The following is a 14,707-nucleotide window of genomic DNA, read 5'->3' as shown; positions in this document are numbered from 1 at the left end:
TTATGTAAGTCTCAAGGTTATTTAAGAGAGTGTAGTGTAACGTGAAGTGCTAGCTTTCTATCCCATATGAACCATGTGAGCGTTAGCCCTACTGATGGAACTGGGCCCACACAAGGACAGAAAAAAACTCTGACCAGGGTGGGAATTGAACCCACGACCTTCGGTTTAGATCTCCGCCGCTCTACCAACGTTTGTATAAACGTAGCCTTTCTTTGTCAAGGTTATTTAGCCGAGCACGAGTGCAGTGCTCTACTAACCGGAGAGGCTACAAATCAACTAAAATCAGAATAAATCAAATCGAATGTGTACATCATGCGTACTAAGTTGTATTTATAGGGGGGGGGGGGGGGCTTCGTGGTCGTTGGGGAGACTGATGACTTGAACAGACGAGAAATGGGGTTTTGGGGGAGACGGAAGGACCGACCGTAACGGACTTCCGTGTGAGATTAGTTGCTATTTGTCATAAACAACAACAGTGATAAACTAGTTGTATCTTGAAGGAAAGAAAAATGTATGCTGTTTCGCTGTGCAAAAACGTTCAATTTATTTCATAAAATAGTACTATCCGTGTCTCACATTTGTCATTTGTGACAGTATTGCCTATTTCACGCGTCATCGCGCCGAAATTTTGATTGGCGCGCCTAATTCTAACTAAACCTTTGTAATAAGCTATAGAATCAGTTTATTCGGATTTAAGGACGGTGCCTACTAATTCAAAGATATTTTTTCCTCGGTTTATGATTATGCAGGAAATGTACATCTTAATGTAACAAGTGTTATTGAAATCCAAAAAGAAAATTAGGGGTAACCAAGCATTTTTTCCAGATAATTCATGAATACATGTAATATTTATAAAAAAAAGCGTATCTTCTCAAATTAAAGCTTAATTATCTGTGAAAAATGTATGGTTACCCCCAATTTTCTTTTTGGATACCAAGAGTACTTACTAACATCTACTTTCTCTGGATAGTTTTAAACTGCGCAAAAATATCCCTGCCAAGCACCACCGATAGGAGACCAGAGTATCTCGAGATGCGCAGAGCGTATGCGCAATAACAATAGTAGGCACTGTCCTTAATCGTTTACTGATCTTTAAAGCACTTCTCATCTTCTCTGAATGGAAATATCCGATAGTTGCAACCACACCATTGCACGAGTGAAACCCGCGCAACACGGGGATTGAATGTGACTTCTCGCAGAGGTGCTGGGTACTGGTCACCATTCCTTCTCTAGCAACTCCTTGTCATCAATTTCATTCTTCTTTGCTCCTTTATTTAGCGGCTTCAGTGCACTGTTCAAAAGAGAAAGAAAATCTTTTCTGCTGCCTGCTTCAATATTTTGAGAATAAATTTCTGTACAAATGTCGAATCCGGACTCGCCGCCGAAGAAAAGAAAGGGAGAGTTGGAAAATTGCGAAGAAGAAAATTCGAAGAAATCGAAGATAGAGTGTAGATCGGAAACGCACGAATCGCAACAGGGTCAAGCAAATATTGAAGATGCACACTTAACAGACGAAATCTTAGCCGACTCCACTTCCGAGGTAGCCAAAGAAGACGACAGAGACCAGGTATAGTGGATTTATGAGCACTCGATGAGATTGCGTTTGGATTAAACCATTTAAGATCGAATTTCTTGAGAGGTACAGCATTCTCCAGACCTGTTTGGGAGATCTAATTATTTTCGATTTCCCAAGATTTTTGGGAATCCTAGGAAATTTTTTCTAAGATATATATTGAATTGCCATTGTATCGCCCAAAAGTATTCATAGAGAGATGAAATGAATTTTCTTTTAAAGGTGAACGTCTTGATGCATATGCATATATGATGGACAGTCTTCAAAGACCGTCAGGAACATGCAAATCTTTTTGTGCGGCTGTTTCCGGTTCTACAGCGGACAGTTATTTATTTTTGCCGAAAAGATCAATGGAATATATGATGAAAAGAAAATGTTATACGACAGACAGTCGAAAGTGGTGTAAGTAAGGGATGCACGTAAATTGATAACCACAGATCATTGCAAAAAAGTCTGTTCCGCGGGAAATGAAATTCGCGGGCAGAAATACAAATACTGTGTTAAATTTAAATGCAATTTACACGCATCGATTCCCTTCAAAGCACTTTTTTCCATTTTTAATCCCAAAATTTGAGATTACATTAGATACTGCTGAAGTGAATGCAAGAGATGAAAGGTACTTGTTCGGAAAAAAATAGAGCGTGCTATTTTGAGTCATTCTCTTGCTGCAAATTGTGGTTAACTTGATATTTATTGCACAGTATCAAAAAATCTCCAAATTCACAACAATTGCAATTTATCTTTAACCGAAATTTGGAATTTTTATTGTGTGGTGATTTTATTATTTTAAGATCATGAAAATATTCATGAGACGGCATTATCCAAAGTCTATTGTCTCATATCATTTCGGGGTTAGAAAGTGCAGAATCTATGGCCTCTCTGTTTTGCAATACAAAGCAGATATTGTCAAAAAACCCTATGATTGACATAATTTACATTTTTTTTAATCCAGTCAATTGTATTGTTGATAGATAAATAGATTTTTTTCGCGGCTTTTTGAGGATGGTGTTTTGTCTTTTGGCAAAATTGTTGAAAGTTGATGTTCTGCTAAAATGTTGCTTGGTATGGAATTGTTTTTTTGCACTGTCAAGAATACCTTTGTAATTTTGACCTTTTGGAAATGATTTGGGTGAATTCTAAGATTTGAAAATACAATGGAACAAATTATATTAAAAATGTAGAACAGCTTTATTCACAGCAAATGCAATATGTTAAGCAGATGGTTGCTTCTACTGTAGTTAATGAAAAGAACACCTTGACATAAATATCATCACCTCTTGCCAGATTGACAGCTGACTGAATAGGTAAAAACAGGCTCTCACTGCTGCACGTCATCCCTGCACCCCAAATTTGACCTATTTGGAGTTCAGAATTTAGATTTTAGAGAGATTAATTTGAATTTCCACTGCAGTTACCAAGCAACTGAGGTAAAAACAGAAACAAAGAAAGAAAAAGGTGCCAAAATCAGATCTGTTGTAGCTATTTTTGCTAAATTTGATAAAATCAAGATAGGTATTGTTTATATGGTACCAGACCAATTTTTGACCGGTTGAAAATTCAGGCATAGAACCACGCTTCGGAAAATTTAGATGCCAAACTGTTACAAAATTTGAATGCCAAAAACAGGGACAATTTTTTGGCCAGTCCAGGCAATGATTCAACCGTCGCAGTGGGAACATCGTGACTGTCTAAATTCTGGTGTGGCAAAGGCATGGTTGCATGATAACTAAGCTTATGAAGATGGAGTGGGTCTTGCTATTTATTGCTTTTCTTGCTAATATTGCAAAATGATTATTATTAATCCATTCACTCCCAGGGGTTCCCCATTGACGAGGAAAATCGTCTGGTGTTAGACAGAGTAAAATACTAGGTCTGGCCGGGTTAGTCCGGTTTGGACGTCAAAGGGTTAATTAATGGGGACATTAACCAGAAGTGTGTTTCTCTTTATTTGAATGATCTTGTGCTTTTAGTCCAGTCCAGAACCTGTTCACTCATGTGGCAAGCTTCTGATTTGCGGTGGAACCAATTGGGACATGGTTGGACGAAAGGAAGTCCCCAAATCGGGAGGTGTGAATGTAGTAACACATATAAAGTTTATTAGTGTGGCACTATCACTTTGAATCAATTTGCTGGGGTTTTGCTATGGTGTATGCTCTCTGCCCCTTGTGTCCCAATCCTTTGTTTTTGACTTCTAAAAGCCTATTTAAGGACAGTGCCTACTATTGTTATTGCGCATACGTTCTGCGCATCTCGAAATGCTCGGATTTCCTATGGGTAGTGCTTTTTAACACAGGGATATTTTTGCGTGGTTCAAAACTATGCGGAGAAAGGAGAACTTGGCAAGTGCTCCTGGTATCCAAAAAGAAAATAGGGGGTAACCACGCTTTTTTCAGAGAAAATAAAGCTTCAATTTGGAAAAGAACGCCATACATTGCTTTGTATTTTAAAGCTTTTTACAAATATTGTTGATAAATTATCTTCAAAAAATGCGTGGTTACCGCCAATTTTCTTTTGGATTTCAATAACACTTTTTAAGATCTGCTTTTTCCGGATATTCAGTAAACCGCCCAAAAATACCTTTGAATTAGTAGGCACCATGCTTAAGATCCCAAGCATTGTCTTTACACCTTATTCCAAAATGGTCACCATTTTAGTAGTCTTTTGTTTCCTTGCAAATTGGCCCTTTTGGCCTCTCTTTCAAACGTAAAATTTAAAAGAATAAGTTAAACCTTGGTTTGCAATTGATGGAATTTGCAATCGAACAAAAGAATACTAAAATGTCGGCCATTTTGGAACAAGGTGTATGACAGAAACAAAAGTCATTGTTTTTTCAGAACTTTTCATTGAGTAACTATTAGCTGCTGGCACTAACATTATTCTGGTATCACTCAAAGTGGAAGAAAGTGACCACACCTCTGTCGTAAAAGATCATTCAAAGTATGGTTTGATGAAGGTTTAATATCGCAGCAGCAGCAGCATCATGATACCATGTATTAAACTTAATTTGCCACCATGTGGTTCAGTGGATTGGGGTAGTGTCATGCTATTTGAAAGCAAAAAGAAGCTAGAATCCACTAGAGGATAACCATTGTAAGGATGACATTATTATTATTTTGGCAAGTCTTGGCCCGTTTTTTGAGCAATAAATGCATTCTAACTTTGGCAAAGAACTAGGTGCAAGTTTTGCTCAAAAAATGGTGATACAATGAAAACGGGCCTTTTGTATGTATTGATGATTCTTGCTATTTTACTGCATACAATCAGAGAGGATTTGGCCTTTGTGTGCCAAAATGAAGAAGTAAAGGGGAAAAAGTATATCAAATAAGGAATACATTAAAACTTACACATCGTACAGCCCTTTAACTCATTGTTTTGTTTTCATTATGGCTGTTATGCTGGATGTAGCTAACGCTGGAGGACCTAACCTTTGGGAGCCTCACAGCATATCATCACTTAGCAGCATAAGAGTTCAACATGTGGCTTCAGGACCCAGTGCATGTCACAGCATTATCATATGTGAAGGAGGAACTGCCATGAGTTTTGGTAATAAAAGAGTAAAAATTGAAAAAAATGTAGGAAGTTTGGAAAATGGCAGGGATATTTTGCAGAACACCCAGCTCTGAATACTAAATTCCAAACGTTATAAAACAGTATACAAAAATTTGGTTTATCAACGGAGTTGATAATGTAAATTGACCACCGTACAGAGATTCTAAAAGCTGACGTTTCGAGCGTTAGCCCTTCGTCAGAGCGAATCGAGGGATTATGGGTCACGTGTAGTTTTTATAGTAGAGTAGGAGCTACGCTATTGGTGGTAACATGGCAACGTGAAAGAATCCACTAGAGGATAACCACGTTGCCACGTTTTCACGTTGCCATGTTACCACCAATAGCGTAGCTCCTACTCTACTATAAAAACTACACGTGACCCATAATCCCTCGATTCGCTCTGACGAAGGGCTAACGCTCGAAACGTCAGCTTTTAGAATCTCTGTACGGTGGTCAATTTACATTATCAACTCCGTTGATAAACCAAATTTTTGTATACTACTTCCCCACCGACGCAGCACCACAGTTTCTTTAGAAACTACCCCTTCATTCGTTATAAAACAGTATTTGACAGTAATAACTGTCCATAATAAGCAGCAATAACTAAAAGCTATCCATTTTAGAAATCAGTGCTTAGACCTTATTGCTCCAGACATGCACTACCATTATTGAAAGCTAACCATTCAGTGTTTGGCATTGTGCAAAATATCCCTGTTCTTTTGAAAACGTTGACTCATCAGCCAGTGTATAGCCATTTTAAAACTTATCAAGGGTATTGATGCAGTATTCAATATGACTTTCAGAAGAAAAATTCCCACTGTTGGGAAGCTTGAAGGTTTGAAGTTTAGGGACAACTTTGTTATGGAGATGACTGAAGACTTTTATTGTAAATCTGGGACACTGATTGGTGGGTGAAAATTGTCACTGACTTTCAAATTTGACTTGTACTTTTTAGGGCGAAATGACAAAGGTCAGCTTGGCCATGGGGATACAATCCGTTGTGACAAGCCAAAGGTCATAGAGAGTTTGAAGACCTATACCTTCATGCAAGCTAGCTGTGGCAAAGCGCACACATTGCTGCTTTCAGGTCTGAATGTGCATATCTTACTAGTCATGTTTTAAGGGCCACAATGTAAGTTATACCCTTTGTAATTTCCAGTTCGTCATTTTGCATTGGGGTGACATGAATTGAACCAGTTGAAGAGACAAGGATTGGTGAATGGATTGATTTTGTGTATATCTCTAGACCTTAGAATCAAGCTACTTTACAAACTTTTAGAGTTAGCCTATGGTACGGTAGGGCACATCTCATTAAAATTACCAAGCATAGAGTGTGTACTGGTCATTTGAGGGATATAAAAAATAGTGTTGTAAACCAGCTGGGAGTTGGTTTCCAAAATCAGTCATGTGAATTGACTGGATTCCACGAGAAATCCGGTGAGAAAAACCTACACCAGGCAGTCTTTGGTTCAAAAGTTCTGAAGATTGTGTAAAATCACTTGCTGTTTTGGCGCCTGCAAAATTTGTTTCCTCTCAAAGGAAGTTATAGCCCTTTTCAACCCACCCTGATGTTCAAATATTGTTTTCACTTCCACCAATCACAGTAGTGGGCCTTTTCAAAAAGTGGTATTTTGATTGGAGAGTTTTAATCTACTCTACCCTGTATGACAGAGATTGTTTGTTGGATGTACTTGGGTGGCTTGTGTTGTGTACTGAGAAGTCCTGGCACTAGTTGCCAGTTGTTATAGAAAGATGAAAATGGTCTTGTTCTGGGAGCCATGTTTTAAAGCCATGTTTTTCCTGCTCTTCTGTACATTTCAACCCCATTACATTGCAGCTGGAGTTAACGATAGCTTATTTAAGTGAATGTGAGTGCGAGGGTGGGGAATTGTGAAATGTGAAACTCAGAGAACAGATTTGTCAAAGGCAAGTATTCTGACTGATGTGACAACCCTGTTTCATTGAAAAATTATGTATGATATTAACAGGTACAGCAAGATGAAGAAACATTCAAATTTCGGATGAATTCTTCACTTATAAATTCTTTTTTTTACACAGATGAAGGTATCCTGTTTGGCTTTGGAGACAACAAGTCAGCACAGCTGGGACAAGGTCATCAAAAAGCTGTTGTTACAAAACCTGTGCAGGTAAACATGTAATCTGCAGCATTCACCTACATTGTAGCTTCTCAATTGGTCATTAACTGTGACCTTACAATGAGCGAACACTAAATTGTGTTGATTACGTGAGGCCGTGAGCTGCTTTTGCAATAAAGTTCTTTATGATAAAAAATTGAAATGTCATGAGAACGTCGGTGCAGTTCACACCTGACCTGATGAAGGCTTGGACTTCTTCACATCCTCCCGACTCTCCGATGTAATGATTTGAATGAGGAAGTTCCAAGTACGATTTTGGCCAATTGATATGAAAAGCTTTTTGAGAGATATTGTGGAAGGGATTATTTCTTGAATGATCCGGTCTCGAACACTGACTTGATGGGGTGACTCAGGTGTAGGGCTTTTAGTGACCAGTTTACATGATGGCCGGAGCCAGTTTTCTCCAGGAAAATTTAGGCTGATTTTCTTGGAGGACGAGTTGTGTTGCTGACATCTGATCAGTACAGAAGCAAAGGCATGACAAATTGGGGGCTATTTGTTAAGAACGTATGAACAAAACAAATTTGTCCTTTTCTCTGTAAGTATATCTCTGGAATGTGCTACATCATCCCCTTTTTCGGGCGCAGAGAAAACAATTGTGGAGGACATACCCTTAAAAGCATGCATAATATTCTTTCAGAATTGTAAGGGTATTTTTCTGTCCATAGATTATACATCCTGGAAACAAGAAGATCATCAAGTCAGCTTGCGGCGCTGAATTCAGCATGTTTATTGACGAAAATAATCTCCTGTACTCGTTCGGTAGGCCCGAGCACGGGCAGTTGGGACATAACACTGATGGCCAACACTTTATTTCGGCAAATAAACTGGCGTTTAATTGTGAAGTTCTTCCACGGCATGTTGCAGTTTATGTGGAAAAAACAAAAGATGGCTTCACACACATCATAGATGATGTCAAAATAGTGGATGTATCTTGTGGTGTTAACCATACGGTAAGTATGATGTCGATGACAAACTTTATGCTTTTGAACCTCTTTTTCATGCAGTTATAAATGAGCACGCACCACTCAACCAAGTTCATTTGCGAGGCAATCAAGTGCCGTATTTGACCGATGAATGGCGTAAAGCGATCCGTCGTCAAAATCATCTATGCAAAGCCTTTACACGAAATAGAACAGATGCAAATTATCTTCTTTACTAATCTCAGAGCAAAAAATGCACTTCTCTGCGGGGAAAGGCCATTATTTCATAGTTTAAAGGGAAGTTGACTGCTGCAAAGCAAGATTCAAAGCAATTTGGACCACATTTCAACCTTTTTTACATACCAGTAAATCATACAAGTCCAATAACGTAATTCTACAAGAAGGAAATAAGATGATCACTGACAAAAAGCAAACAGCTAGTATTTTTAATGATTATTTTGTAAACGTAGCGAGTGATATTGCCGAGCCTGTGGACAGCACCGTCGGCTTTCAAGATCATCCCAGTGTCCGAGCGATTTGTTTAGAAAATGACATGGAGCGTATAGATTTTGATTTCTCACCCATTAGCACCATCTACATCGAGCAACTGTTGAAAGAAATCAAAGTAAACAAATCAAGTGGATACGACTGGGCTGGCGCAGTGGTGAGAGCACTCGCCTCCCACCAATGTGGCCCGGGTTCGATTCCCATACTCTGTGTCATATGTGGGTGGAGTTGATGGTTCTCTACTCTGCACCGGGAGGTTTTCTGTGGGTAGTCCGGTTTTCCCCTCTCCTCAAAAACTAACATTTTATTTGAATTTCGTTAAGTTGTTGAGTTCAGTTTACAGTGTCCCCAATTTGTGCTCCAGCGCTAGAACGGCTAGACAGTTAAAATAACGTTCGTTTCCTTTTCCGTTTTTCGACAAAACGAAACTTTCGTGTTTCACTACCCATCGACACAGCACCAGGAGTTCTTTGCATCTCAGTGGCGTGAGCATCTGACCATTAAAGGCCGGTTTACACGCTACGATTTGTCGCCCCGATCCGTCGGCCCGACAGTGTCGGGACGCGAATCTTACGTGTATTTTGACACCCGATCTTAAGGCCCGACGTCAGTCCCGACGTGAAAAATGTCTAGTAACCCTCGTTCTTTTTTAAAGCGGTGTTTTACTCCGCATGCGTAGTGAATGCTACGGCGAAAACAAAATGGCTGACGAGCACAACGGTTTTTGGTCGCTTTATTCATCAACAGCAGCAGCAACAATGTCATTGCTGTTACTTGCTGCAGCATTATTAAGAATCAAAAAGAGAGGAAGAAGGAAAACACGATGTACTTGGGTGAAAAATTGGCATCGGACCGAAGCCGGGGCTTTTCACCAACTTATGTCATATCCAAGTTCTACGTTCAGTGATTTGGCTACATGCGTTCTCACAATCTCTCTTTGGTTCTTGCCATGATACTCTTTAATCCCCTTGTCATATAGACACGGATATTTAATCCATTCCGCTATCAGCAGGGAGATTTCTTTCTCTTGGAAACTGCGCAACTTTGGCCTCTTCAGAGTCTTCATGTCCGCCATTTTGATTGCTTCTGTTTGGTACGCATGCTCTTTTCTCAAAATTTTGATTGACATGTCGGCTTCTTTGAAAGTGTCGGCCCGACTCGACTAAAATCTGTTGCACTGCAACAGATTTTCTGAATCGGGCCGATTTCGTTTTCACGAATCGGCCTTAAGATCGGGTGTCAAAATACACGTACGATTCGCGCCCCGACACTGTCGGGCCGACAGATCGGGCCGACAAATCGTAGCGTGTAAACCGGCCTTAAAGCGGAGTATATTTGTTCGATTTCTGCCTGTAGTCTGAAATGTTTCTCAGCTGTTCCCTGACACGTTGCCAAGGACCATAGCAACCACTGAATGCATCAAGTTATTGTGTTTGTGTGTGTTTAGATTGCCCGAGACTTTAAAGACAGGCTATTTACATGGGGATTCGGCGGGTATGGTCGTCTTGGTCACCATCAGCCGAAAGATGAACTCGTTCCAAGACTTGTCGGCTTTTTCAAGGACAAAAGTAAGTACCAGTCCTCATCCGAGTGAAAGCGAAAACGCCTCAATACGAAAGCAGCCCCGTCCCAAACTTCCCCTGAAAAAATGTTCGAGTTTGCAGCACTGTAAGCCAAAGCAAAGCTATTGAACCGAAGTTGAAGAGACTCCGCTTGCTTACCTTTATAAAATGAGGTTATAGTTTGCCGTGTGAGAAGCTTGACTTCAAATCCTGACCAAACCAACATCAAAGGTCTGAGAAGGGTGCTGCCTTTGTAAATGTCTCTTCAAATGGTTCGCTAATCCAGTCTTCTTGTGCCATTTGCATTGCACATTTACTAGTCCGCCATAGAGTGCTTGTTCAAAAAGAGTAGCTCTATGTGGGCTATGTTTGCGTTTACTCTGTTCTGGGGCCATCTGTTAGCCTTACTGGTTATCAAATATACGACTGTGTGTTGTACGTTTTCAGTTTGCGCTGTAAGCAATGAGCCAAACACCACCGTCAAGGTGTATTTAGAATACAAAATCTGCTGTGTAAATGACGTGTTGTTAGCTTTATCGGTCGCTGAAAGCGACCCAACGCAACGGAAACGCTGATTTTCCAAAGGTGCTCTGACTTAATGTGTTTGCGTCGTTAAACTTAAAGCTCTAGCGAAAGTGTTTTGTTAATAGAAACACCAGACTTTAGTCACCCGGGAAGACAGCGTGCTCGATACTTACCCTGCTACTCTGTAGCACCTATTTTGAATATTTCAATCTTCATTAAGGTATTTCTTCGATTCACGCCGGAGCAACTTACAGCATGGCTGTGAGTGGAGGACAGCTGTATTTCTGGGGACAAACAAAGAGTACTGGGGATGCTACAATGTATCCCAAACCGGTACGAGACATGTGTGGATGGGACGTGCGCAGTGTGGGATGCTCGTAAGTAGCTCAAATAAAACTGAAGAAGGGTTAACAGAAATAGTTTATCAACTGAGTTGATATGGTAAATTGAACGGCGTAAAGAAATTCGAAGGTTGACGTTTCGAGCGTTGGTCCTTCGTCAGAGCGAAGAGCCAACGCTCAAAACGACAGCTTTTGTGCTTCTTTAATTCACCGTATCAACTCAATTGATAAACGTATAGCCGCCTCGTTCTGCCACCAATAAACTCAGCAGTAATTTCAATTGATCTTGAGGAATTTTACCAGCTCTTTCTCCAGTCCGAGGAGAAATTGCAATAGCAATGGATTTGAACGCCATATTTTGCCCTTGGTGTCGACTGTTTCAATGTTTCGGAACTCAGGCGGTAGAAAACGTCACAATACCATTCTCCAGCTTCTCGAACACTTTCCTTTGTCGAAATCTTGGATCATGTGTTTCCCAGCTCAAAGGCACTGTTAAGCTCGAACACGCCGGATCAAAGAATTCCTTCACAGCCACAATTTGAACCAAAAAATGTAATTTATGCATGCTCGATTTGTGCAGGCTAGTTTCTGATTGGCAGAGAGTATAAATGGCTTCCCTCACGCGTCCATCCGAGATTTCGGGAGTTAGCGCTGGCTCGTTTCCCGAAACAGCGGCTGGTAATCGAGCCTATGGGCGTGATTGACGTGACCGGGTGCCCCTTAGACCAAAAGGGTTATGGGGCATTTAGCAGTGAAATATGCATCGAACCGTTCCTGTTAAAAGGGCGTTTCATCAAGGTTTTGCTTAGAAGGTTACCACAGTTTTGCAGCTGGTCATTAATTATCTCGTCATTTTTTTCTGTCCGAAGAGGGGATTTAGAGATGACAAAAAATCTCATCAACCGAGCACTAATTTCTCGCTGCCTGGCCCTTTAAGAGCTCTTGTTAGTCGTTTACTGTAATGTTAAGTGTCTAACAGTTAGCGAATTATGATGCTAGGAAAGACAAGGATTTGTATGAAATCTACAATAAAACATCTAGGCCAGGGACTATATACTGTCTAAGAAGAGATCAAACAGCCTTCTTCCTTCACTATCAGCTAATTAGATTAAACCATGGTTTGTGTTTTGCCACTGAATATCATGCCATTTGATTTCTTTGTAGAAAATCAAGCATTGTTCTGGCGGCAGACGATAGCGTTGTTAGTTGGGGACCTAGTCCAACATACGGTGAATTGGTAAGGAATCATTTGTCGTTAACTTGGGACATCAAAATTGTCTTGTCTTTATTTTCCTGTATTTACCACGTTTTTCCTTTTGTTTAGGGTTACGGGTTGAAAAAGGGCGGTCAAAAGTCGTCCACTAACCCCAAGATAGTGGAACCATTGGAAGGAATTTACATACAGGAGGTCACGTGTGGATATGGCCACACCCTGTTCATAGCACGTGACCAGGAGAAAGACTTACCGCTGCTCAACAAGCTACCGGTTTATGATCCAGACAAGGTAACTACTGTAAGGATTATTCAATACGTGTGGGGTGGGATGGTCTGTCAGGGAAGAATGGGAAGGGAAGATGGCATCTTTTAATATTGGGGAGATACTAAGATACAGGAGGGAGATCATAATCCTTATTACTACCGCTTTACCCGAGTTTTGTCGTAAAAAAGACTTGAATTAAAGCTGATCAATCACAACAGACAGGAGCTTACTTCGGTTGCTGTTGGTGGGTGAGAATGTTATTTAATAGTAATAGCAGCAGTTTCACTAGCAACCTTTGTGGCTTTCCTAATGGTGTTTTTATTAGAATCCGCCTTACAAGAAGGGGTTCCTCTCCACTAACTAGAACATTCACTAGTAAGCGGGTATTTTGGGGGGGAATTATGTGTGTGTGGATGGTGAGTTGAGGAAAAATCATAGACAAAAGTTAGGGTTAGTCTGTAAAATGAGGGGGAGATGTTCACAAAGCAAACACTCAACACCACAATAAGGTTAACAAAAGAAACAAATTCTGTGTGAAATTAAAAACTTTAATTGCGGAAACAGCCAGATAGTACATGTAATCGAGTAGGAGGGAAAACAAATATTTGACCATGGAAATTATTCGTTCTTAAAATAGGAAAAATAAGTCGCCGAAGTGGTGTGGTAAGAATGTTAGGGAGCTTAAGCACGCGCGTTTTTGAGACGCGGACGCAACCGGAAGTGAGCTGTTTTCCCTTTTAACTTGTCTTCACACAAACACATTGACATTGCCAAGTATCCTTTCTCCGTTAGATATGATTAGTATAAAAATGTGGGAGACACCACTGTCCTGGAACGCGAAATGTTCTCTTCCGGTTGCTGTCCGCGTGTCAAAAACACGCGTGCCTAAGTTCTCTATTATGACTTCCTAACGGAGGCAACTCGGTGAGCCAAAAAGCATAGAGCAAAGCGTGCAAAACGACACCCGATTTTCATGTTACTCTTCTCCATCGTCGAGATGAAAACCCTTCACAACCCTCGGCTTAATCCCCTGTCGCGAAGGGCTTACGCTCGAAATGACTGTGAAGTCTTTCTCATCTCATTGCAGTGGTTAATTAATTTTTATCAACTAATTTTGTACAAGCAAACTGCCGAGTAATCACAGCACACGGTGATATTCAATTGAAGCCAGCAGATTACGCGCGAAAACCCATGCGAGCGCGTCACATTTGGTTGAGCTTCTGATTGGCTTAGATGTGTTGCACGGGCATTTTAAGCCAATCGACTGGCATAGCTTATCCACGCCAATACTGTTTTTGCGTTTTTGTTTCAGGCTTTGGGTTAAACGATACGTCGCTGTTTCCAAGTTTCATCTGTTCCTATCCCACATACGTCTCCAAATTTGGTCACTGGCTGACGTGTCCTCAATCACTTAAATCGTGCATGCATTTAGTTAGAGTATTCAATTTTCTTTTGCGACTTGAAGAAATGTTTCACAGTCACGTTGATAAGAGTCCTCGTTTTGTTCAGTTTGTTGGACTGACTTAAAGGTGACCCCGGTCATTTCCATGGAAGAGGCCTTTGCTCTCCTCCAGCAACACACCGACCAGCACAGGTAACGAAAGCACTGCTAAACATGAGCTTTAAAGAGCATGCTTCTCACAAATTCCTCGTGTTTTCTTTCTTTTCTTTCTACGAACACTAACATTGGCAACTTTGCATGGTAAATTTATACAGATCATCCGGATTATTTTGAAACTGTCATGACGGAGAGCCAAAACCCATAAAAGAATGCGACATCTCCTTTTGACTTGCTTTCTGAAGCGAATCATTTTATTGTGGTAGCACGAACTTAAGATAATCTGCACTGGCGAGTCAATCTAAATCTCGTACCGATGGGACGGTTACTACCAAAATAACAGAGAGAAACCAAGGTGTTTATCTGAAATCCTTAATTTTCCTTCTTACCTTCAATAATTCCCCTTTCATTATTCATCCGTTTAAATTTCTCATATGTATGTTCAGCATACCACTCAAAAGCGTTGCATAATTAGTATGTATATTAGTGCCTTATTTCTGCAATAAGAACTTGTTGGACAAAAAATTTATCTT

At 40.4% G+C, this 14,707-nt stretch overlaps 1 protein-coding gene across 1 annotated transcript in view; it reads left to right on the top strand.

Annotated features, from left to right (window-relative positions):
- The first annotated feature begins 1,237 nt into the window (after window positions 1-1,237).
- Window positions 1,238-14,707, top strand: part of LOC137998012 (protein RCC2 homolog) — a 13,484-nt gene continuing 14 nt past the window's right edge. Inside the window, exons 1-11 of the mRNA XM_068844396.1 lie at window positions 1,238-1,567; window positions 3,544-3,640; window positions 4,979-5,116; window positions 6,078-6,209; window positions 7,181-7,269; window positions 7,947-8,231; window positions 10,156-10,276; window positions 11,016-11,172; window positions 12,301-12,373; window positions 12,461-12,640; window positions 13,929-14,707. The exon at window positions 13,929-14,707 is cut by the window's right edge and continues 14 nt beyond it. Coding sequence (XP_068700497.1) covers window positions 1,361-1,567; window positions 3,544-3,640; window positions 4,979-5,116; window positions 6,078-6,209; window positions 7,181-7,269; window positions 7,947-8,231; window positions 10,156-10,276; window positions 11,016-11,172; window positions 12,301-12,373; window positions 12,461-12,640; window positions 13,929-13,940 — 1,491 coding nt within the window. The 5' untranslated portion in view covers window positions 1,238-1,360 and the 3' untranslated portion in view covers window positions 13,941-14,707. The remainder of the gene's footprint in view (window positions 1,568-3,543; window positions 3,641-4,978; window positions 5,117-6,077; window positions 6,210-7,180; window positions 7,270-7,946; window positions 8,232-10,155; window positions 10,277-11,015; window positions 11,173-12,300; window positions 12,374-12,460; window positions 12,641-13,928) is intronic.

This window comes from Montipora foliosa, chromosome 3, assembly GCF_036669935.1.
Source record: "Montipora foliosa isolate CH-2021 chromosome 3, ASM3666993v2, whole genome shotgun sequence".
Lineage (NCBI taxonomy): Eukaryota > Metazoa > Cnidaria > Anthozoa > Scleractinia > Acroporidae > Montipora > Montipora foliosa.
Note: the sequence above shows the minus strand (reverse complement) of the source record. Positions and strands in the feature narration are given on the sequence as shown.